The sequence below is a fragment of the Castor canadensis genome, chromosome 7 (genome assembly GCF_047511655.1).
Source record: "Castor canadensis chromosome 7, mCasCan1.hap1v2, whole genome shotgun sequence".
Taxonomy (NCBI): domain Eukaryota; kingdom Metazoa; phylum Chordata; class Mammalia; order Rodentia; family Castoridae; genus Castor; species Castor canadensis.
In genome coordinates this window covers 107821360-107845992 of record NC_133392.1, presented here as the reverse complement: position 1 = coordinate 107845992, position 24633 = coordinate 107821360, and the positions used below count along the sequence as shown (strand labels likewise).

The window sequence follows — 24633 nt, the reverse complement described above, 5'->3', positions numbered from 1 at the left end:
CTGGGACGGACAGACACTCCCAGCCTGTGCTGTGGGCCTTCAGCCAGCTGGGAGCCTGGGCAGAGAGAGCTCTGCTTTCATACTTCCCTGCCCTGGATTTGGCCCTGTTTTCCACCCATCCCGAGTCTCATAAATAAGCTGCTAATATGAATTTGTTCTGCTTTCCTCTGGGCTTTAATATCCCAGCCCTAGGCCAGCTATAAGCATCCATTAAAATGAGACAAGGCATTGGTGAAAGATGCCTTCCCAGTGCTCCCACAAGAAAGGAAGTGAGTCCAGGCACTAACACTGGATCTTTATGGCACATACTTACAAACCCCTTCTTTGAAACTCAGTCAACCCTATACAGTGCCTTCTCCAATCTAGCCTTCCAACCAGATTCTTACTGTTCCCCATCTGACTCTAAAAGCACTTAATAACAGTCAAATTGTGACCAGCTGTGTTTTCCATTTTACATACATTTCCTGTGACTGTGATATTCCTCCAAGGTACAATATCCCTGCAAGGTTACCCATTTCACAGATGAGGAAACTGAGTCCTGGAGTCATAAGAAACTTGCTCCAGGTCACAAAGCATCCTAATGACGAGTGAGAACAAAGCCTATGTCAGTCTTTCTCCACTGCAATGGCTGCCTCCCTATATATGACACTTATCCCCCTAATACTATAGCTCCCTATCCTTAACTTGTTCTCATCAGCCTGTAAACTTATTCTTTTAGCTCTACAGTCTCTTTCATGGGCTCTGGTACCCTGTAAGAGAACAACAGCTGCTAAACAATATTCCTTACCATCCCCAAAACAGGGGCCTCAGGAACCCAATCCCGAAGGTGCCAGTGTTCATAGACCTTCATCTTTTCCTTCATCTAGTAGCTTTCTTCCATATTATTGTTTTGGAATCTGATCTGACTCTCCTGAAAACTTTTTGTTTTCTAATTTATCCAGTAGGTACTTTCCCTAGTAGCTGGGCTGGGACAGGAGAGGCTGAAGAAGCCTTTGTGACTGAGGCTTTGTGTGTGAGGGCCACGCACACATCCTCATTATCTTACCGCCCCCACCCCCCGCCCTTCCCCTGCAAGCCCACCCCACCTCCAGATAGCGCAGAGGAGCCGCCCCTCCTCTTTTGGCCCATCCTTAGTTTCCCTCTCCCAAACAATCTGGAAATGAGGCTCTCATTTACCTTTCCTCCCAGGTAGCCTTTGCTTTTCACCTGAAGCCCAGGGCACCTGAACAGAAATACTGGGAAATGCAGGACAGAAGACAGAACACCAGGGAATTTATACTAGATTCATCCTATTCGTGTTCCCAGACCCGATTCTAGCATAGTCAGTATAATGAAAAAACATGGACTCTTGGTTCAAATCCTGAATATACTACTAGCTCTGGGACCCTAGGAAAATTAATCTAAGACTCCATTTCTGAATTAAACAAGGATGCTATTATCCTTCTAGGCTTGTCTGAGGATGAAATGAAGATGTATACATAAAAATCTAAATTTCTATCTGGTACATAGTAAGCAAGGAGGAAATACTCCCTTCTTTCTCGCCCATCTTCCCTGTCAGCCCTAATACAGACCAGAGGTGAGATGAATTGTAAGTTAAAGTATAATAACAAAAAATAATAAAAATATAATAACACATGTCTTAATATGTTCAAGTTGCTATAAAAAATACCATAGACTAAGGGATGGGCACCATGACTCACACCTGTAATCCCAGCTACTTGGGAGGCAGAGATAGCAGGACAGAGGTCCAAAGTCAACCCAGACAAAAATGGTACTGAAAGCCTATCTCAAAAAACAATCTGGGTATGGTGGAACATGCCTGTCATCCCACCTCTGCAGGAGACATAGGTAGGAGGACACCTGTCAGAGAAGACCTGAGCAAAATGTGTGAGACCCTATCTGAAAAAAAGAAGCCCTGGCTGGGGGGGTGGGGGGCCAGGGCTCGAGTGGTAGAGTACCTGCCTAGCCAAGTATGAGGCCCTGAGTTCAAACCCCAGTACTAGAAAACAACAACAAAAACCAGCCAAAATTTACTTCTTCCAGTGCTAGAGGCTGGGAAGTCCAAGATCAAGGCAGAGCCTACATGTGGTGAGGACCTTCTTAGACATGCTCCATAGACAGTGCCTTTCGCCCTGCCCAGCCTGGATGGAGAGTGAGGGTCTCTCTGGGATCTCTTTTCTTAAGGCCACTACTCTCATGCATACGAGTTCCACCTCCATGGCCCAAAAACCTCCCAAAGTCTTACTCCAAGCACCCTCCCCTTGGGGTGAGAACACAGACGTGAACTTAGGAGGAACACAACACTTAGTCCATGGCAAGGAGATGTAACAAGATGCAGGAGAGGCACACTTTCCAGAGTTGCTGCACAGTCTGTTCACTTTTCACAAATTCCAACAACAAAAGATTTTTTATTTCATCTGTATTTCTTACTTGATCATTAACAATTGTTTACATTTAGGGAAATGGCAGTTCACTAATCACTTGAAGAGAGTTGAATAGTCATCAATAAACACATCATGTATTGAGCGGTGATGACTTAATTCTTTACACTTGAAATACAAATTGCTCTCCAGCAGCTCTCAAGAAGAGAAAGCTGGGAAAAGTGGGAAAGGAAGATAAGGAAAAGCCTAGCTCTACCAAATGATTCTTAATCAGGATCTTCTCCTGCTTCCAACAAAGATCCTATCATAAGTGGTTCCATAAATATGCAAGCTGGAGTTGATACCTTTCAATCCTTTTGGAATTTGTGTTTATATCTAAGACTATCCTAAATACTCATTTAAAAACCAACCTCTTAGAACTGGTCACCAAGATTTCCCTTCTAAAATGTTAAACGTCCCTATTGAAAATAAGACAAAATCATTACACGAGCCTTTTTAAAACTCAAACAATTTCCCATCTGCACAATATTCAGACCACAGCCCTGCCAAGAATTAATTCAGGGACCTGCTATGGCAGACACAGCCGGGAGATACTCAGGAGAAAAAAGACAAAGCCACAGCTCCCCGCAGGCAGGGGTCTAGAGAGAACAGTGCAAGTCAGACAGGAAGATGCTGAATCTACTTCCCCTGCTCACAATCTCTTAAATCTGCCAAACCACTGCATGTGCTGTGACCATCGCCAGCAATGCAAACACAGCCTACCTCCCCTAGACCTAGTCACTAGCCTCCAGCAATTCAACACACACGCATCCTATACCATGCCTTCAACGTGGCAAGACCATGGCCAGGGAGCAAGAGTCCTACAGTCCAGGCAGTCTCCAGTTTGTCTTACTACTGACATGTGTCTAGGCAGCTGATTCTGCCTTCCCTAAGTAAAATACGCAAATCCACATTCAAACCAATTAGCCAAGAGAGTCTGACTTCTACTATTTCCTAGCAAACCTAACTCCTGCCAAATATTTGACATTGGGTTTCTAGGTACACTCTTTCCACAGTGACTAGGGGCACTCCCCTCAACTCCCATAGGGCAGCTGCAGGAAGTCTTTTCCCAACTTCCAGGCTGTGCTGCTGTCTCTAAACAGAGCTGATGCAGCACCAGCATCCCTCCGCTGTGAAATGGAGATGACAGGATTGAAGTGAGATTAAGTTAGAGAATTATGTGACAAAGTGAGTTATGGATAACCACATATTAAACTGCAACACCTAAATTACATAACAGGTCAATAAGTCATTTCAAAAGGTTAATTAGCATCCCATAGCCACCCAGGAGGGGTTAAGTCAAAATGCTAGGTAAGGCACCTCAGGACTCACAATGACAAAAAGAAAAAGAAGAAACCAGTTTTTGGCAGTTGCTGCCTCTCACCCTCATGGCCACACACACCTCACACACCCAGAAATCAGAGTCCCTAGTATAAAAATGCCTTCCTGATTTGAGCAGTCCCAACTAGGCCTTAACTGTACTGCGAGTAGGCAAGCATTGGCCTGCCCTCTACTGTCCACAGCTTATTAGTAACTCTCACAACGTCTTCATGGTAAGAGACATTTGAGGCACCTCCCAGTTAGGCTTTAATGTACTCTTACAAAACTGTCCTTACAAAATCCCCCTAGCGAAGCCATGCTAGCTGCCCACTGCCCACCCTCCCCAGCTACACCCAACACCTGCATTTCCAGCTCCATTGCTTTTGTTCAGACAATAATGGCTGGCATAGCCCCACCCTTCTCTCTCAGCCCTCCAAATCCTACCTCCTCATCAAATAGCCTTCCTTCTACAAAATCTCCAAAGCAACTCGCTGTGCTTTATTTCCTGAGACTAGTATGACCTGCATGGCTGGTGCCAGTCTGGGCTGCCACTCTGTGACAGGTGACAACTGCTCTGAAAGCCCTTTGGAAAGGATGAACAAAAAGCGCTTGGTTATTGCTGCTAATGCCACATAAAGTGCTTCACGCCATCATAAATGCAATCGCTGTATAAAATGTATGTTTTACACAGTTCAGTGTGCATTTTATATAGGGACTACCCCTCCCCCCACAATTTCCCTAACCACCTCCCTGCTTTACTGCTCTCCATTACTTTTTATTTCCTTGTGTTTTTGTTCCCTCCCAGACCTGGGGACTGAACTCAAAGCTTCATGTTTGCTAGACAGTCTCCACTGCTTGGTTCATATGCCTTTTTATTTTTTATTTATTTATTTTCCTTTCATTATTTTTTGGATAGGATCTTGCGTTTTTGCCCAGAGCCAGCCTTAGTCTTTCCACCTACACCTCCCATGTAATTAGGATTACAGATGTGAACCACCATGCCCAGCTTGTTTGTTGAGATGAGAGTCTCATTAACTTTTTGTCTGTGCTGACCTCAAAATGCAATTCTCCAGATCTCTGCCTCCTGAGTAGCAGAGATTACTGTGCCCAGCCTCTTTGTTTTTTGAGGCAAGGCACAGAGATTACTATGCCTAGCCTCAAACGTGGATCCTCCTGCCTCAGTCTCCCGAGTGCTGGGATAGCAGGCATGCACTGTCTTTTTACACCCAGCTTATTTTTACCTTTACTATTTATCTCCGGCTAACACAGTAAATATTTCACTGAGTTATTTTCACTCATTTTCTGTTTCCCTTACTAGAAGGCAAGCAACATGAGGGCAAGGGTTTTGATGAGTTTTCACAGCAGCTCTACCCCCACTGCCTAAAATAACGCCAAGCACCTATCAAACATTTGTTTATAAATAAGCGAATCTTCTGGCTACATGACAAACCCCTGGAGATAAAATTCCTGTGTTTTTGCGACACACTAAGCGGTCACTTACTTTACTTTAATACACGAACCCAATGGGCCCAACAGCTGATTCTTACCATGCCTGCCAGGGAGACAGCAGAGTAAAGACAAACCAGTACTGAGACAGGAAGGAGAAATGTGCACAACAGTGAGAAGCCACTTTAATCTCTCATCTCCCCCTCACACAGCTAACAGACACCTAGCAAGGAGAACTCAGTCTTGGGGCAGGACTTTAGAATCAGATCAGGGCTAGAATCTCAGCTCTGTTTCTTTCTATAGTAGCTATGAGACCCTGGGGCAAGGATTTCACCTCCCTGAGCCTCATTTCATTATCCTGTGGAGTGGGGAAAGAGTTAATGAAATGACACAGAAAAGGGTGGCTATCATACTAGGTACTCAACAAACACTAACTCCCTAACTGCTGCCTTCCCACTTATCTATGTATGTCATTCCGATAAAATAGAAGTGTTTTAGTCAGAGAAGTCTGGCTAGAGTATGAACCATTCCATCTGCATAGGAGTTTTTGGAGTTTGCCCAGGAATAAATTTAGCAAGAACCAAACATTTTCCAAACCCTGCTGTGATGTTTGTGGCACTCAGAGCCCTTGACTTGCTTTATTAACTGACATGAGTAAGGAAATCAATGTTCTCTTTAAGATCAGAAATCTGGTGAGGTCCTACATATGTGTGGGTTTTTGAGTGGGAGTGGGGAGAATTCTAAGGTCTGATTCAGGACCTTGTGCTTGCTTGGCAAGTGCTCCACTTTGAGCCACGCCTCCATCTCTACATATGTGGGGTTTCAAGAGACTGCACTATGCAACATTTAAGGGAAAAAAAGAAGAAGAAAATAAGCCTGACTTGTTTCCTACTCATTCTTACTATTTGGAGCTAGTGTTTAGGAAGAGGAAGATTCCTTACACATTTACGAATAGTCTTCTCCCCCCACTTTCTTCACATTTTTGATACTTAAAACTAAAGTATGTCCATCATTTTCTCCCTATACTCTATGTTCTTTTTTTCTCTACCTCTTAAAAACCCACAAATATGGATAAAGGACTCCCATTAGAAGTAAAGTTCTTTTGAATTCCTAAGTTTCTTATAAAGTAACCTCAGACCTACTGATCATCTGACACTTCCACAGGACGTGCTGCTGGATGATTCACAGCAGCTAGGATAGACAACTTGAGGTCAAACTCACATTTTAGAGATGAGGAACTGAGGTTGTGAAAAATTGAAAGACAGCTGGTGGCAGTATCCACAACAAAACACAGATTTTTTTTTTTTTTTTGCTATATTTCAGTTCCACTCTCTTCTGTCATGAACTGAGATATAACTGAGGAGCTAGCTGGTCTCCCTACAAGCTATTCAAAAGAGCAATTCTAGTGAGAAACTAGTTATGTAACTCTATAAATAGCCTGATTGCTGTTCTATCAGCAGGTCTCTGTTGGAAGACAAAGCATGTCCTTCTCTTTCTCTAAGTGAGAAGGCCACTGAGGAAAGGAAAAGTCATATCCCTACTAAGAAGGCTGAACCATCAGAGTCTGCGATGGAATTATTCAGGAGCAGAAGCAGCCACACACACTTCTAAGGAAACAGGTGAAGGAATCCAAAATGAGAGCACCATGGAGTCAGGTGCGAGGCAGAGCTAGCAAGACCAGAGCCTGTGTGGACCCTGGTGTGGCCACAGAGGATACAGTAAAATGGCTTTTGCTACACAAAAGCTACCTGGCTTAAGACTGTGGTGATATATTATAAGGGGATATGAAAATAAAATTAATTCATTCTCTATTTACCATTTACTAAATAGCAGTGGGTCTTAGAATAAAGACTTGGAAGGCAAAACAAGAGTCAACCACTTAGCACGTGGATAATACAGGGCAAATTTCTTAGCCTTTCTGTGAAATGTGTGGGTGTTTTTTTTCCAGTAGTAGTGGGGTTTGAACTCAGGGCCTCATGTTTGCTAGGGAGGCACTCTTATCACTTGAACTATTCCACCAGCCCCTCTCTGTGAAATGTAATATTAATAGTACCCAGATGTAAAGACTAAGGACAGAGTATTGAGGACAATACACCTTGCACAAAATAAATGCAAAAAAATACTGGGAAGTATTTTATTATGATTATTTCTGAATGCCTCGTTTGGGCCAGCACTGATATGTACTGACACAGCCAGGACGAGTGATTTCTGCTCTCAAAGAGCTGACATTTTAACATGACATTAAACACATACATGATTTGCTATGCTATCTTACACTTAATGAAAACATATTCAGGGGTGAACCCCTGTGCTCTGCATTACAATTCATGAGTCATCATTTTCTTACTGTTTGACACTGGCTTAACTCATGATCCCTTCTCTAGGTGAAATCCACCACATTAGATTAGAATGCCTGGCATACTGAAACAGGCTCAATACATATCTTCAGAATTCATTCAAGTTAATCTCTCTAAACCTCAGCCTTCTCAATTATAAAACAGTGATTATTAAAAACCACTACAACTGGGCACCATGGCTCATGCCCATAATCCTAGCTACTTGGAAGATGGAAATTGGGAAGATCATGGTTCCAGGCCATGAGACCCCATCTCAACCAATACAAAGCTAGGTGTGGTGGTACACACCGGTCTGTCATCCCAGCTACGTGTGGGAAGTAAAGAGCAAGATCACAGTCCAGACCAGCCTAGGAATAAAAAGCCAAACCCTATTAAAAAAATAACTAAAGCAAAAAAGGCCAGGAGCATAGTTCAAGTGGTAGAGTGCCTACCTGGCAAGCACAAGGCCCCAAGTTCAAATCCCAGTAGTACTCCCCCACAAAAAAAAAAAAACCAAACAAACAAACAAAAAAAAACACTACAAAGGTGTTATGAGAAATTAGGCAATCTGACAGAAAAGGACTGTATTTTCAACAAAAGACACGTTAGAACAATTAGATATCTAACACAAAACCTGGATCCAGATTTCACACCATGTAAAAATTAACCCCAATGGGCTATCTATACAATTATAAAACCTAGAACTAAAGAATGTCTAGAAGAAAACATGAGAAAATCTTTTTGACCTTGGGTCAGGCAATGATTTCTCAGATACAACGTCAAAAGCTAAACACAAAAGAAAAAATTGCTAAATTGGACTTTGCCAAATCTAAGAATGTTGTTCTTCAAAAGAGACTGTTAATGAAAAGACAAGCCCCAAGCTCGGAAAGAGGATCTGTAAATCACATATCTGATAGAGGACTCATATCCACAATATAAAGAGCTCTAAAAACTAAGTAAGAAAAAAATAACCAATTCTTTTAAATGGGCAAAGTATGTGAAACCGTTTTACTAATTAATATATACAGATGACAAATAAACATATGAAGAGATTATTATTAGGGAAATACTTAAAATCACATGAGGTATCACTGCATATCTATTTGAATGGTTAAAGTTAAAACAAAATAAAAACATCCACCAAACCCCAAGGTCAGAATGTGGGGCAACTGGAATTCTCACACATTGCTGGTGGCTGTGTGGAAAGGTCTGCGCTTCGGCAATTTCTTATAAAGTAAAACATACACTGACCACACAAGCCAGGAATTCCATTCCTAAACATTTACCCCAGTGAAATGAAAATTTACACTCACTCAAACTTGTAAGCATTATATTTATAGCAGCTAATACATAATAGGTAAGAATTGGCAAGGACCCAAATATCTTTCAAAAGATGAAAACTGTGATACATCCATTCAACACAGTAGTACTCAGCCATAAAAATGTGTAAACTAGTGATACATGCAAAAACTCAAGTGCAGTGTACTAAATGAAAGAGCCAGACTCAATAGCAAAATACTGTAGATATCATTTACACTCTGGAAACTATATGGACAGAAAACAGATTGTTGTCAGGGTCTGAGGGGCGTTGGGAGGGAATAAAATGCAAAGGGGCATTAGGAGATTTTGAAGGGAATAAAATTGTTTTGTATCTTGATTATGGTGGTGGCTACAGGAGCATATGCTTTTGTCAAAACTCAGTACTGTACACTAAAAACAGTAAATTGTACTGTATTTTATCATAATACAGTAAATTTTACTGCATCTAATCATTTTTTTTTTTCCTTTTTAGTGGTACTAGGGTTTGAACTCACGGCCTCACGCTTGCTAGGCTCTACCACTTGAGCCACTCCACCAGCCCTTTTTTGTGATGGGTTTTTTTCGAGATAAGGTCTCTAGAACTAGTTGCCCCAGGTGGCTTCAAACCATGATCCTCCTGATCTCTGCCTCCTGAGCAGCTAGGATTACAACCGTGAGCCATCAGCATCTGGCCATATATTATTTTTTAATGCAAGAAAAAGAATCACAGAAAAAGACAAGTTCAAGAGTTTGGGGATTCTGGCCTGGGCAGCTAATGACGTCGCTATCTGAACATTCTTCAGGCCTAAGAGACAGGCCAGAGACCAGACTCCAGAGTGAGTGCAGAAGCAAGCTCTGTCTTCACTGTTGCTTTTTTTTTGGCTTGGCTGAGCACTCAGGAACTGGCCACCAGGGGGAAAAAAGCATTTAGGGGAGTTGGAGGTGAGCTCTCAACAAAGCCCAATGAAAACTACAACACCTCCTTAAATCACAGCATCGAGCTGAAAAGGAACTAAACACACCTCCTACTTCCTGCATACCAAAGAGCAGTATTCAAGTTTTTCTTAAAACAGCAAAGAAACCAGGCAGGATGGAAGGGAGCTAGGACTCTCCAGGCTGAATCACAGACTCCTGTAAGAATATAGTTCTATTAGTGATCTCTTTAAAGCAGTATGGCAAGGATTAACTAACATCATTTCCAGGCAAAAAGAAATCTAGTAAGTAAATTTGGTTTTTACATTAAAAAAAAAAATAATAGTGTCCTGATTCTGCCTACCCACTAGAAGAAAACCAAAAGAAATGTAAACAACCAAGTTATAATTTGCATTTTAAGGAGAAAAAGTGGGAAAAAAAATAAACACACTTTCCTTGTCAAAAGTTAACTGCAATGGAAACAATATTTGAGTAGGAGTCAGTATACCTGGATTGGAATCCCAACTCTACAAATAATCTGAATGCTAACTGGCTGACAAATGCATATCATTTATTCTCCCTAGCCTGGCAATAAAACAGGGATTAAAAGGGGATACAGCAAGTGTGAGGCCCTGAGTTCAAACCCCAATCCCCTAGGTACCACCAAAAAAAAAAAAAAAGGGTGGGGGGAGGAGATATAACATGTGAAGTTTATTACACGATGTGAAAGCAGAGCCAGAAACAGTAGCTCAAGCCCGTAATCTCAGCCACATGGAAGGCAGAGGAATGCAGTTCATGACCAGCCTGGACAAAAAAGTTAGTGAGATCCCATCTCAACCAACAAGCTGGGCATGATGGTACACGCCTGTGGTCCTGACCTGGTAGGAGGAGTAGGTAGGATCATGGTTTGGGGCTGGCCCAAGGGAAAAAGTGTGAGACTCTTATCTGAAAAATAATTAAAGCAAAAAGTGGCTGGGAGCATGGCTGCAGTGGTAGACTGTCTGTCTGCCTGGAAAGTGGGAGGCCCTAAATTCAATCCCAAGTATTGCCAAAAAATAAAAATAAGTAAATCAGAAATCACTAAAAATATTACAAAAGTAAAGAACACCATTAATACCACTATCAGTTAGCCTGGCTAACAAAATGGTAAAATACCTTAACCAGAACTAGGTAATTAACCAGAATAACTCCACACAAAAATTCTAAAGGGAGAATTTCAAGATGTTGATTTTGCTACATTTTAAGCTGATACATGTTGTAACATTTCAACATATTCAGGCACCTAGACAATTGGGTTGTTTCTGGTTTTTGGGCAGTACTGGCATTTGAACTCAGGGCCTCAGGCTTGGTAGGCAAGCACTCTACCACTTGAGGTATGTCCTAGCCAATAAAGATTTTTTTGTATTGTTTTTAATAGCCTGCAATGTGAAAAGAAAAGATCTAACTTTTTTTTCTTCTACTTATTTTAATGCTTTATTGATGTATGACTGCAAGAGATACAAAAAGTGTGTATATGTATGTATATATACACATGTATACAATTTGAGGAGCCTGGACATATGTATACACCTGTGATACTATCACCACCAAAATCAAGGTAATAAACCTATCTATCATTTCCAAAAGTTTCCTGTGCCCCTTTTTTCTTTTTGTGGTTGGACTATTTAGTAAGACCCTCCCCCTTGGCAAATTCTAAGTGTCCCACATGGTACTGTTAGCCATAGGTGCTGTCTATAATTTATTCACCTTGTGTACCTGTAACTGTACCACTGAACACTCCCTCTCCACTTCTCACTTCTCCCCACCCCTTTCCCTAACAGCCATCATTCTATTTGCTGCTTCTGTAAGTCTGACGATCTTAGATATCAACAAGTGGAACCGTGCTTTACTTGCCCTCTGTGACTAACTTACACTAAGCATAAACTCTTTCAGGTCCATCCACATCATTCCAGATGATGGGATTTCTTTGGTGTGTTTTGTTTGTATTTTGTTTTTTTTTAAAGCTGAATACTAATTCTGTGTAAGTGCATACCACATTTTCTTTACTTCTCAGCAGCAATTGGGTTTGTTTCCTTGTTTGGCTATTGTGAATAATATTGCAATGAATGTTGGGGTGCAGATTCCTCTTTTGAGATCCTGATTATAATTTTTCTGAATATATACCCAGGAGTGGAACTGCTGAATCTTATAATATTTCTGCTTTAAATATTTTGAAGAAACCAAGCACAGTATCTCAAGCCTGTGATTCTAGCTACTTTGTAGGCAGAGATCAAGAGGATTACAGTCGGCCAGCTTAGGAGGGGAAAGTTCACGATGCCTCATCTCAACCAATGGCTGGACATTGTGCTGCACAACTGTCATCTCAGCTATGTGGGGAAACACAATGGGAGGACTGTGGTCCCGGCAGCCCAGACATAAAGTGAGACCCTATCTCAAAAACAGCCAACGCAGGGCTGGGAGTATGGCTCAAGTGGTAGAGTGCTCGCCTACCAAGTATGAAAGTGTGAGACCCTCACACGCACAGGAAATCAATGTGAGTCAATGCCCTGTATAGCTATCCTTATCTCAACCAGCAAAAACCCTGTTCCTTCCTATTATTGCTTATACTCTCTCTACAACAAAATTAGAAATAAGGGCAACATAGTTTCTGCTGGGTATTGATGGGGTGGGGGGGAGAGGGAGGGGGCGGAGTGGGTGGTAAGGGAGGGGGTGGGGGCAGGGGGGAGAAATGACCCAAGCATTGTATGCACATATGAATAATAAAATTAAAAAAAAAAAAAGTGTGAGGCCCTGAGTTCAATCTCCAGTACCACCAAAAAAAAAGAGGAATGTTGCTTTCCACAGCAGCAGCACCATTTTAGATTTCCACCCACAGCATTAAAAGGTTCCAGTTTCTTTACATCATTACTAATGCTTATCTTTTTTGGACAGCAGCCATCCGAGCAGGCATGAGACGGTACCTCATTGGGGTTTTGCATTGCATTCCCTGATAATTAGTGTTGTTGAACACCTTGTCCAGTACTGTTGGCCATTTGTATGTCTTTTTAAAAGAATGTTAGAAAGCGAGTAAATGCTCTGGAAAGATAAATAGAAAAAGCAGGGGGGAGACAAGAGAGAGAGAAGGCTGGACTTTACAATAAGGTAGGGTAGATTTACTTGAGAAGGTAACATTTGAGCAAAAACCTATGGGTGTAAAGGAGTTACCCATGTAAGCATCTGGCAGTACATAGTTCCAGGCAGAGGAAATATCCAGTCCAACTGCCCAAAAGAGAGAGCATACCCAGTACTCTCAAGGAACAACAAGGATGTCTGTATGGATGAAGAGGAGTAAGACAGAAAAGGATCCGGGAGCTGAAGTTGGGGAGGTAAAGAGGAGATAATCTTGTAGGACCCTGTAAGAACTCTGGGACTTAGAAAGCTATGGTAGGGGCAAGGAGAGTGAAAAGAATGACATGTTTTGACTTACCCTTTACAAGACAAACACTGCTGAGAACTGACTAAGGAGAGGGAAGTCAGTGAGTCAAACCAGGAACACAAGTGTCTAATACTAAGGCAAGAGATGGTGGCCTAAATGATCATGAAAGCAATGCTGACAGTGAGATATGATGTTTTCTGACAATAAAGCCAGATTTGCTAACACAATGGATACTGGATATGAAACAGGAAAGTCAAGGATGCCTCCACGGTTTTTGAACTGAGTGGTTAAAAGGGTGGAGTCTCCAACAATCAATGTGATAGACTGTGGGTAGAACAGACTTGGAGGAAATCAAAGGAGCTCTGTTTAGGATAAGACAGCTGGAGATAGCAAGTGGGCTACTAAAGAGACAAAACTGACTTTAGGACAAAGGTCTGGCCCAAACATACATTTGGCAATTTTTAGGCATACAAATAGTAAGAGCTGGAGGTGTGGCTCAAGTGGCAGAGCACCTGTCTAGCAAGTGCAAGATTCTAAGTTTCAATCCCAGTAATGCATATATACATATGCAACCATGAAATTCAAATTGCTAGAAATGCTGACATCAGCCACCCCTTTCACTGATGGAGGTAAGTGGAATAAGGTCCAGAGAGAGGTAGTGCCATAGCTAAGGTCAGATACATGCAAAGCAGCTGTAAAAGAGCTGACATTCTTCTTAGCAAGGAACTTCTTGGGAACACTGAATGCCATCTAATAATTAAACAACTATTCTTTGAAGGTTAAGTGAAAGCAATTCAATTTCCAGAAAAGATTCCCCAAGCACTGTGCATAAGGTATGGAACTGTTTTCTTCCCCTTTCTCAAAAAAGCTGTACACAGAGATGTTAAATTCCTGGTATGTTGTGGACACTCCACATGTTTACCAAATAAGTTAGCAAATCTGCCATTAAATTAATAGCCCAACCATACTGTGACACTATTTGAGTATCTACACCCCACTGGTCGATGTGGTTACGTTTAATTAAATATTTTGCTTACCTGATATTTAAGCCAATGAAATTTGTCCATGTGAAAATATAATCTCCACCAAAGACCATTCCAATATAAGTTATCAATATATTCTAAAAAGATAAATTGCAATACATTGTTACATGGGTTCAACTAAGTTTTTTAATATACATATAAACATATCCATGATGTGACTCAAACACCTATCCTTAAAATACAAAACCAAATAAGCCAATAGTAACAACAAAAATCCATTGACCCTAAACTGCAGTTCAAAAGTAGAAGTCAGAAAAATTATAGGTACATATTAGGGTAGCTTAAGCAAGGTTTTCCATCAGAAAAGATACCAACCTCTCCCAAACAGAACTTACAGGAAGCACTGAAGAGCATCCTGCTAACTCAAAACTGAAAGTATAATTCTCACATTTCAGAGTACCTGGAAACCTTGTTAAAAATAGATTTTCAAGCTCTACTGTACAGATGTGATTTAGTATATATGGGGTAAGCCCAGGAATTTCCACTTTTCACTAGCTATTCTAAGTGACTTTCCTACCACACCAAAGAGAAGATGGGAATCTGACCAAGGGTTTCGTGGGATTGAGATTCTTAGTCATAATAGAAGGAAGCTTAAAGTGAGCTGAGCTAAAATGTTGTTGATGGGAAGCCAAGGAAAGAAGTGTCACTGAGGCTTCTGACCAACAACGGCTTGGGTGGATGCCCAGATGTCTATAGGTACAATCCATCCTTCCATAGAGAAGGGAGGACCGACAGTGAACTGATCAGAGGATCCGTTTCTTTCCCTTCCTCTACAGTTTGAAACTAATCTCTTTGAACTGAGTAAGACAATGGGGTTCTTGGACTACTATGGGAGGAGAGTATATCAAAAAAAGTCTGGACTTTAATGAGAGCATGACTATGTTTATATCCTATGCTGATCATAGTAAAGTACATTAAGAAATTCCAAGCAAGTGTAGGATTTCTTGCACCATCCTCCTTAACTAAAAAACATGGTGCCAACTGCCCTCTCTCATGAAGATGCAAGCCATCCACGATGCTCCTGAAGCATTCACTTTGCACAATGTATCATAACACAGCTGAGAGCTAAAGTGGGGGCTAAGACTGTCAGTCAGCCCAATCCACTGAGTGCAAATTGTCTGTAGTGTTCTTGGACAATTCACACAATTACCACTTAATTTAGAATTTCATTCATGCCAAACACTCCGATTCCATAATTTGAAGCTGTAGATTTTCTGGGGTTTTAACCCAGTTTCTAATATGAGATTGGGTATACCCCTTTACTAGGGGTACAGAGAAACATAACAGATAAAAAAACTTGGTAGAAACAGATTGGTAAAAACCTCTGCAACCCCTTCCCTCACTGTTGACTCAGGAGGCATCACAAAGGAAGTCCTGCCCTCTTTTTCCCCAAATGATAATGGACCTACCCCTCTGTGTCTTGCCTTTTTAAGAAAGCAAACCTACTCTGTTAATTCACTAGAATTTGGACATGCTGTGACCTCCTTAATCTTAAACTGAGCCTCCAGTTATAATGGCTCAGGCGTCAGCAAACTTTAGCTTGACATTCAAGTCAACTTGGCTCTCCGACTGAGGACAAATGAGTCGTCCTTGAATAAAATGGATTAGGAGGAAATGACATCACTGGAAATGTCAGACACAGCTTTTAAAAGTGGGCCATTTAAGGTTTGGCTCAGGCATAGGAAAACTCCCGTGATCAGTTTCTGGCAGACATCTTCTCCCACACAACAGCCAGAACTCAGTGAGACAGAGAACAGAATGACTCTGGTTAGGGGCTAAAGGGATGGTCTATCACTACCGAGTATTCCTCTGCCTATTCCTCTTCCAGCTAAGTTACCTGCAAGTAGAGACTATGCCTTCCCTGAGTTCTTAAAGACTGTCTAAGAAACTATCACCATAATTTGTCAAACTAATAAGACAGTACACAACGAAATAAGGAGATGAGATTTGAGGCCATACCCAGATTCTTATTTTAGCAGTACAATTTTCAAATAAAGCAGATACCAAAAAAAGATAAAAAAATTTGTTTTAATCTCACCTTAATACAGCCAACTATTGTAGTTGTAAGAGCAGAATTATACTGAGTGCAGAGTACTGTGGCATACATCAAGATAAACCTGGGATGAAGAAGGAAAGTTATAAGTAAGATCCACTGCTCTAGCCAATAGGAACAACCAGTATTAGCCATACTAGTACATTCTAATCATGACCAACTTTGAGCTCTCCCCACCTCACTGCTGATTATGTTACAGCTTCAGATTTTTAAAAATTTCACTGAAGAGAAACACAAATCCATTTCCTGACCAATTGTTTTTCCCTCCTACCCTCACCAAAACCATGAAGCTACCATTCATAATCATGAGAACTCTTCAGAGCTCATCCTTTCTGCTAAGTCAGTCAGAAAATTCAGGGCTGGGCTCAGCTGTAGACCTCCCATGAGGACAATGTGACCTCCGGGCTAGGATGAAGGTAAGAGAGCTTCTTACCAGTGGAAGAAAAGCACATTAGAACTACTTTAGGAGGGGATACAGGTTCATCTAACAACTAAGCAGAAGCACTTGATGAGTTCCCAGATTTATACTGAGGCCCCACGCTGGCTTCAGGACTAAGGCAACATGTCAATGGTATTCTGAAATATCCAGTCACTGTGCCAGGTCCAGTTACAAACTGCAACCTAACTGATGAGCTGAGGAAAAAACACATGAGAGAAATACTGAGGTAAGAAGAGGCATGTTTGCAGAAACCCTCTTACCTTCTACGTATTCTCTTCTAGGAAGAAAACAATATGGAAGAGAGAAGTCAAACAGCCCCAAGTTAAAACACTGCCACTGCCTTCTACTAATTATACAAACTGAAGATAATGTACTTAAGGTCTGAATCCGCTTTCTCATATGTAAAGAACCAACAAGATATGCCAAATAGTGCAGAGATAAAATAACGCAGATGGTATTATAATGGTGCTTATCACACACAGTAAGGTTTCTCTATTTTTCTAAGCATGACTTTGGGATTCGCTCAGCAGCCCTGAGAGCACATTCCTAGGGCTGTGAAACCAATGGAATCTGGAGGTTTAGTTATATCCTACGTTGACACACTCAGGAGACCTAAGGGGCTACTAAGAAATGAGGCAGAAGGACTCTAGAAAAAAAACTTCTCTAACCTACTTCTTTAGGGAAACTACATGCTAACAAAGTAGCAAAGGCTCACCCCATCACACAGGAGAGGGTGAACTGCAGAAGAAAGAGGGTGTCGGCCCAGCCTTCAAACTCCATTGCCTGGAATACACAAGAAGATATTAGATTTTAAAGCAGGTCCTCAAAATCAGCTGTCTCACTCATTAATGAAAATCCCTCTATGTGTCTCCCTCCCATCCCCCCTCCAAAAGGAAAAACACATTTCCCTGTATCACTCCAAGGATAGAGAGTGATATTCAAGAATTTCAAATATATGGACTTGAACCAGTTTCTACAAGATTTTCTTCTATCCAAAATGTAACTGGGTGGGGGATTTTGTACTTCCTCCTATAGGTACAAAGAAGTTGATAATCTTCTTGACAGCACAAGTCCCATCTGCCTAGATCACAGGGTTCTCCCAGATGTTGTTAATGTGTTAGAGTTAAAGGCTTGATTAATCATTAAATACATTGCCTCCCTGTAACCTGGGAAGGCTCAAGCACAGCATCAGTTATAGAAATGCAGCTGAAGTCAGTTTGGTGAGAACAGATTAAGTTTTGAAACAGCTGATCCTAAATGTAAGGTGTTTTTTGTTATTGTATTTGTTTAAAAGGAAAGGATCAAAGAAAAATGAAGGGGGCACAGACTTTCATTTAAGAGGGAGGGTTTTTCTCACAGGCTTTAGCAATATGAGCTTGATAAGCAAGTGGGAAAAATATTCCACCTTTTATCTCTGTCAACTTTTCTAGCTTCACCACTTTCATATAAATCTCCTGGCTTCAGGGCTCCAGAAATATCAGATTCCTTGTGGTTTTTGTCTTTGTCTGGAATGCTCTTCCCTCAACACTGACTTGTTCAGCCACCACCTAAACTAAAGGTGATCAAGTACTTTCCTTGCAGCTGAGTACTTCCCTCCTTCTCTCTAGGGCTCTTATCTCTTAGCCTTTGTGTGTGTATATATATACATACATATCAAATCTACAGACTGAGCTCCTGTGGGGAGGACCCACCATTTATCTAATTGTATTCTTAACATGATACTTAGCAGACAGTAATCACACAGTTTCTTTGACTTTTTTTTCTGTTAAGGTATAATATACAAAATTTGTTAATCCAATGAGTACAATCATGATGAGGTAATCTCTACCCTCCCCCAAAGTTCCCTCCTGTTCCTTCACAGTCAATGCCCTCTCCCATTTCTAGCCCCTGGCAAAGTCTGATGTACTTTTGTTACTACAGCTTTGCTGCGCAACAATTTCAGGCAAAGTACTTGCACAGTATGAGTCTTTTGTGTCTTGCTTCTTTCCCTTGGCAGAATGCTTTTGAGACTCATCCATGCTCTGTGTATATCAGTAATTCACTCATTTTTATTGTCAGTTAGAATTCCATCTCATGGGTATAACACAGTTTGTTCAGTCACCAGTCAACAGACTTTTATTTGGGTTGTTTCCACAATTTGTCATTATGAATAAAGCTGCAATGAACCTTTGAGTAAAGTCAAAGTCTATAGCCACGTTTTCATTTTCCTTTATTTTGGGTAAATAGTGAAAACATAAGGCTCCTGGATATTTTAATAAGTTTATCTTTAACTTGACAAGAAACTGCCAAATCGTTTTCCAAAGTAGCTACACAATTTTACACTTTCATCAGCACTGTATGGGAGTTCTCATTGCTCTACATTTTCACCAACACTGAGAACTGTTACAGGTCATTCTAGCAAGCAGTAAGTGGTATCTCATAATTTACTTTGCATTACCCTATGGATGAACAAGGTTGAGTATCTTTTAATGTACTTATTGACCTCAGTATTTCTTCTGTCATAAAGCATCTTTTGCCAAATTTTTATTAAAGTTTATTTGTCTTCTGCTGTATAAGCTGTAAGTTTTTTTAACACATTCTTGATAAACATCCTTAATTATCCATATAATTCACACACACACGGCCCAAATACACATAATGGGTGACCTAGAAGTGAAAAATAATCAGAATTATATAGCCAAAGCCTCAGATAAACTTTTCGTATCTCCAAGCTCCCTCCTTCCTTTAACTCTAAATATATCCTGTATTTGGTGTACAATGTGACACCTATGAAGCCAGGTTTGTGGCACTATGCTGAGTAGGATCAGATGTGTTGATATTCAAAGAGCAAACCAAGGTAATAAAAGTACTGCCTAATATTTATGGAGGGCTTCTGCATTTATCATGTCATCTGATTTCCACAAGAACCCTGTGAGGAGGCAAGACCAGATCTGATGATCCCAAAAGACATCAAATGATCATCTTTAGGTCACACAGTTGACATCTGGTAGACTTGAGTTTACATACTCCAAGGCCGAGGCTGTCTACAATGAACATTACATTTTATTTAGACAATTGCTCCAAATATATACTGCATAGTCCCCCTTTGGGGACGTAATTATATTTGTAGGATAAGAAAACAAATCTCATGGATATGATTCCATTTATCTAATATTCAAAAACAAAGAAATAAATTTCATGGGACTTTTCCCCCTTTCCCTAAGCATTTGGTCTGCTTCTGGGAAGCCAGTCTACATGGTATAGTAACCTGCTGCATTCCTCTGCCTTGCCGCAGGGATAGGTCTTTGGCTGCAATAGAACACTCTACAAACATTTGAAAGCATAGCTGTAGGATAAATATGACCCAACCAGCCCCTATAATACAAAGGAGCCTACTCTTCCTGCCAGAAAGGCAGCATTAAAAAAAAAAGGCAATAAAAACTAATGCTTATTAAGTGCCTTAACTATGTGCCATGCTCAGAACTGTTAAGCAGCATATCCAAAATTATCCACTAGGGAGTGCATGCTCAGCTCTACGGCCCAGCCTTTCAAGACAGAAACAGGGACCTTAACTCATAACCCGTTACCCACCAAGAGCCTCTCTCCACCTTTGTCAATAATGTATGCGATATACCTGTCCCTCCTTGCCTTATAACGAGGAAAAAAAAAAAAGCCAGCAAGTGTGAGATGGCACCATGATGTCTCCAAAAACAAACAGGTCACTCATCTATTTACCTGGGAAAAATCTCCTTCAACCATTAAAAGAGATTTCTTAAAACTACTATCCTCATCAAATAACAAAAATTACCAGACCTCACCCTATCCCAACAACTCAGTAAAAGGCCTGTTCTTTTCTCTGCTGGTGGGCAGCCTGAATCTCCTGTACTCTGTGTCATCCCCTTTTCCTCAACTCTTTTCTCCTTTCAACTAAAATTCTAGACTGAGATAGTTTTCTGATACTATTCCCATTTGTACTACTGGGAAAACAATAGGTTCTTAATTTTTTTTCTTAATAGTTTTACATGATTATTGTTATCAGATCAGTGACTCAAAAAGGAGGAGTTCAGCCTGGGAATGGAATTCGGTGCTACAGTACTTGCCTAGTGAGCATAAGACCCTAAATTTAATTCCTAGCACTGTAAAAACAAACAAACAAAACAGGAATTCTACTTCTAGCTCTGCAACTAACTTTCTATGAGGCCATAATAAAGTCACTTAACCTCTATGAGGTTCTACCTACATCAAAAACGTAATAAACAGTCTTTCCATCTGCCTCTTGTGAGGACCAACTGAGAGAATAAAATAAGACACTTTAAATTTATACACAATTTATAAACAGAAGATTCTATTATTCCTGTAAGATTTCTACCACTGTTATCTCTCAGTAGATGTGTAAGCAAAATTTTAATTCTCCTTAAAATAAATGATATAGAAGGCACAGTGACATTGTACTGTTAATCAAGGAAAAAAAAAGTTTGAACAAAATAAAACTGCCTCTAGAGAAAGAACCATTATAAAGACAATGACCTGCATGGTCATTCTGTGTGTGACACAAAACTAAAGGCGATCTCTGCCCAAGATCTGCAATCTCCAATCTTGGTTGGGTGATGACTGTGATTACAGACGGAACACAGCTTCCTTTTGCTGCAGTGTTCAGTTCTAAGGGTGGAGGTGGTATCATCGAATACCAAGGGCCATACACACTACGGGTGTATAAACAATCCCACATACCCAAGGCAAAGGTTGTATGGATCTACCACTTCCTGTGACCAGGAAGATCTTTAATTAAACAAAATACTCGAAAATAAAGTTTAAAAACTTTGTCCTTTAGTTGCTTAAGTTAAATAAATTAACAGAGAAAGGGAGTGTCTGAGTAAGACCAGACACTAATGCTACACAATCGATAACAAAGCTAAAATCTATTTCAAGAATGCAACCCAATTTTGCTTTTGTACCGGCTTTGATCAATTAATTGTGGCTTTCTGAGCCACTGTCTTTGCAAACAGTCTGAGACTATGTCTAGGCTCAGTTGGAAAGTATTGTGACTATCTGGATGTCTACAATGAGCACAGGACAATAGGCACACCAATTTGCTACCCTAATCTAGGGGAGAAACATGGAAGAATTTCAATGTGCACTTGAGTCTCAAGATGCAACCATTCCCACTTCCAGGAAAATTTGCTAAGCAAAGTCAGCAACTTATCTAGAAGTGAAGTAAAATCCAAAGTGTGACTGAAAAATTTTTGTTAGTGTTCTGTTGTTACCTAGCAGTTTACCTCACTTAAGCTTTGATATCATGGTAAAGAAAAAGAATTGATAAAGGATTCTGTTCTACTTTGAAATTACATTCTCAAAAAAAAAACACTATTGAGAAAAAAAAAAAAATTAGTCCATACCCAAAAGTAAGCTGCTAGGAAACTTGCTAAGGCAGAAAGAAGATAATGGAGGTGGTACAAATGATCTGAATGGTTCTCTTCCTATATGGGCAATGTGGTCCTGGCTACCCACCCTACCTCTGCTCTCTGCTCTGCTCTGTTGCCACAACCTCTCCTGCTCTGCTCTCTGCTCCTGGAGCCTAGATACATCTATCTTCATTGCCTCTCTACTCACTAGGTTCTGCCACCCATGAAACCTACTTATGATGTCAAAACTATAGTCTAGTTTACCAACTATGTCATTTCCTCCTACTTAAAAAAGCACAATCCTCAAAAACAAGAATGACTACAAACTTTACTTTGCAACCAAACAATATACAAAGAGAAAGATGTATTTATTTGTAACTAAAGAATAACTGACTCAACCCATTTGTTTTAACTGTCCCAAACACAAAACAGAAGAGATCTATCTCTATGTGGAAGAAATAAGTAAGGGTCTCAACATCAACCTGTATGGCCCACAGAGTAACCCAAAAAAGATTAATAATTCTGAACAGGCTAACCCGACAATCAAAACTTTCATTTTTTTAGTCAGTAAGAGAAACGTCCAGGTAGATGATGTGTGTGGCAACTTTTCCCTTAACTCTTCTGAGCTATGTATTAAAAGCAGTGACATAGTGAAGACATTGTACAATGTACCAGTGCCTACAGTGCTGTCCTTGTGAGAGTCACAGTGAGGGGTCTGTTCTCCCATCCCTACATGAGAACACCTTGCAGGGTGTGCTGCCAGGAAGCCAGGCTGCAGCTCCTGTCACTGTGAATCACCGGCTTTGTGTGCAAACACTGCCTTTCAGAAGTAGCAACTCAAAAACATGACCTGCCCTAACACTTCAAAAACTCATTAGTCAAGTCATCTGCCTTTACCTGTTAGATACCGTTAATTAACAGTAAGCTGAATTTTGCATAATATATGTTTATTTTTAAACAATGTTTTAGAAGATACATGTTTTTTAAAAGCAAAGTGTTGATTATATTGGTTCTTGAGTAAATCCAAGATTTTGCAAATCTTAAATAAACTTCAAAAAAACAAATAAAGCTGCACATACACAAATTAGTTTGGTTTCTCAGAATGCTTTCCTAAGGCCTTGTACAATGAGTTCACTGAATGAGCTGCTCGGTTGGATCTGGCCTTTTAATGTTTAAGGTAATTTTGTTTTTAGTCCTTAGCCTCCAATTTTGGCTTAAAGGATACATCATCCCCATCAACTGCTATGTCCAACTCCTGCCTCCCTGGAGAGCTGACCTTTCAGAGCCCTCTGGTTGGATGCCTGCCCTAACAGTGAAGTTTTCCTTCCTCTGCCTACTAAGGTTAACAGTAAGACTTAAGAAAAATAATTCAAATTTGATTTTGTTTCAATTTACATCCTAGATCAAGAATCTGCAACTCTGAATAACAGGAACACACTGGTTTATCACATCTCTCCCAGTTATTTTTAAATTTAGGATTCATCACCAGATACTCATCATTTATAGAAAAATTTTATCTTTTCTTATTGTTCATTTCATAAAGTATAATTTTTAATACCTTCATAGAGTTCCATAATAGAAACAATATAGAATTAACCTGTTCCCACACACATGCACAAATAATCATAGTTACTTTAATAGTTTTGTGCATAGTCTTTTCAGAGTTTCTTAGATAAATGGATAAACATGTCTATTCTTCTTCTTTTCTTTTACCCCAAGTCGGCAAACCAGATGCACTATTGGCACTGTGCTTTTTTACACTTAACCATTTATCTTGGAGAGCTTTTCGTTTACTACACAGAGCTTCCATGCTCTCTGTGGTTCTGAGTCAGCAAAACCAGGAGCCCAATGATGTGAGGCACTAATCAGCACCAAATATCAGGAAGTGCTAGGCTTACGCCAGCCATGAGAATAGCAGCCTGTTGTCCCTACCGGGCTGCCTTTTACTCCAGAAACTCTCATAGCCCCAGAAAGAACCCTCCCAGAGAACTCTTTATCCATTTTCTACAACAAAGTAGAGTAGAACAGCAAAAGAGAGCTATTCAGTTATGCAGTGATCAGTGACAGAACTAGAGACTGCTGGAATTCTGCACTCTGCCCTCCAATTTTTCTCCATCAGATCACTTATGTCACAAACTTTTCAGGACTTCTCACTACCTGCAGAGTAAATTTCAAATTCCTTTGTCTAGCACTGATCTTAACTTAGGAGGACACAGGGTGTGCCATGGGGAATCGAGAAACCTGGGTTCTGTACCTGGGTCCTGTATGGCCCGAGTTTCCTCACCTATGAAACAAGAGCTGCAGCCAAATTCTAAGGTCTCTCTGGCATCTTAAATGTCATGCTGGTGAGTCACACTGATGAGTCTGCTCTTGTAGTCATGCCTATATTCATGCCTGGCTCTACCTGAAACACATAGTCTGTTTCTCCTCCTCCACCTTTCTCAAGGCCCACCTGGCTTTTGTTAGTATTCCCCTATTCGGAAAATGCTAAGCACTCTCCTTGCAGGACTCAGAATCTCAGCTCTCTTCCATTCAGTTCAGTGTCTGGTCAAATGAGTCTTATAATCAT

The 24633-nt window shown here is 40.6% G+C and overlaps 1 protein-coding gene across 2 annotated transcripts in view; it reads right to left on the bottom strand.

Annotated features, from left to right (window-relative positions):
* Positions 1-24633, bottom strand: part of Slc35d1 (solute carrier family 35 member D1) — a 41386-nt gene that overhangs the window by 3944 nt on the left and 12809 nt on the right. Inside the window, exons 9-13 of one of the 2 annotated variants that reach the window (XM_074079827.1) lie at positions 17399-17466; positions 16230-16308; positions 14186-14268; positions 1177-1235; positions 460-577 (exon numbers count right to left, since the gene is read on the bottom strand). In XM_074079827.1, the coding sequence (XP_073935928.1) occupies positions 460-577; positions 1177-1235; positions 14186-14268; positions 16230-16308; positions 17399-17466 (407 nt within the window). The remainder of the gene's footprint in view (positions 1-459; positions 578-1176; positions 1236-14185; positions 14269-16229; positions 16309-17398; positions 17467-24633) is intronic. The other variant, XM_020170801.2, reaches the window with a different exon arrangement.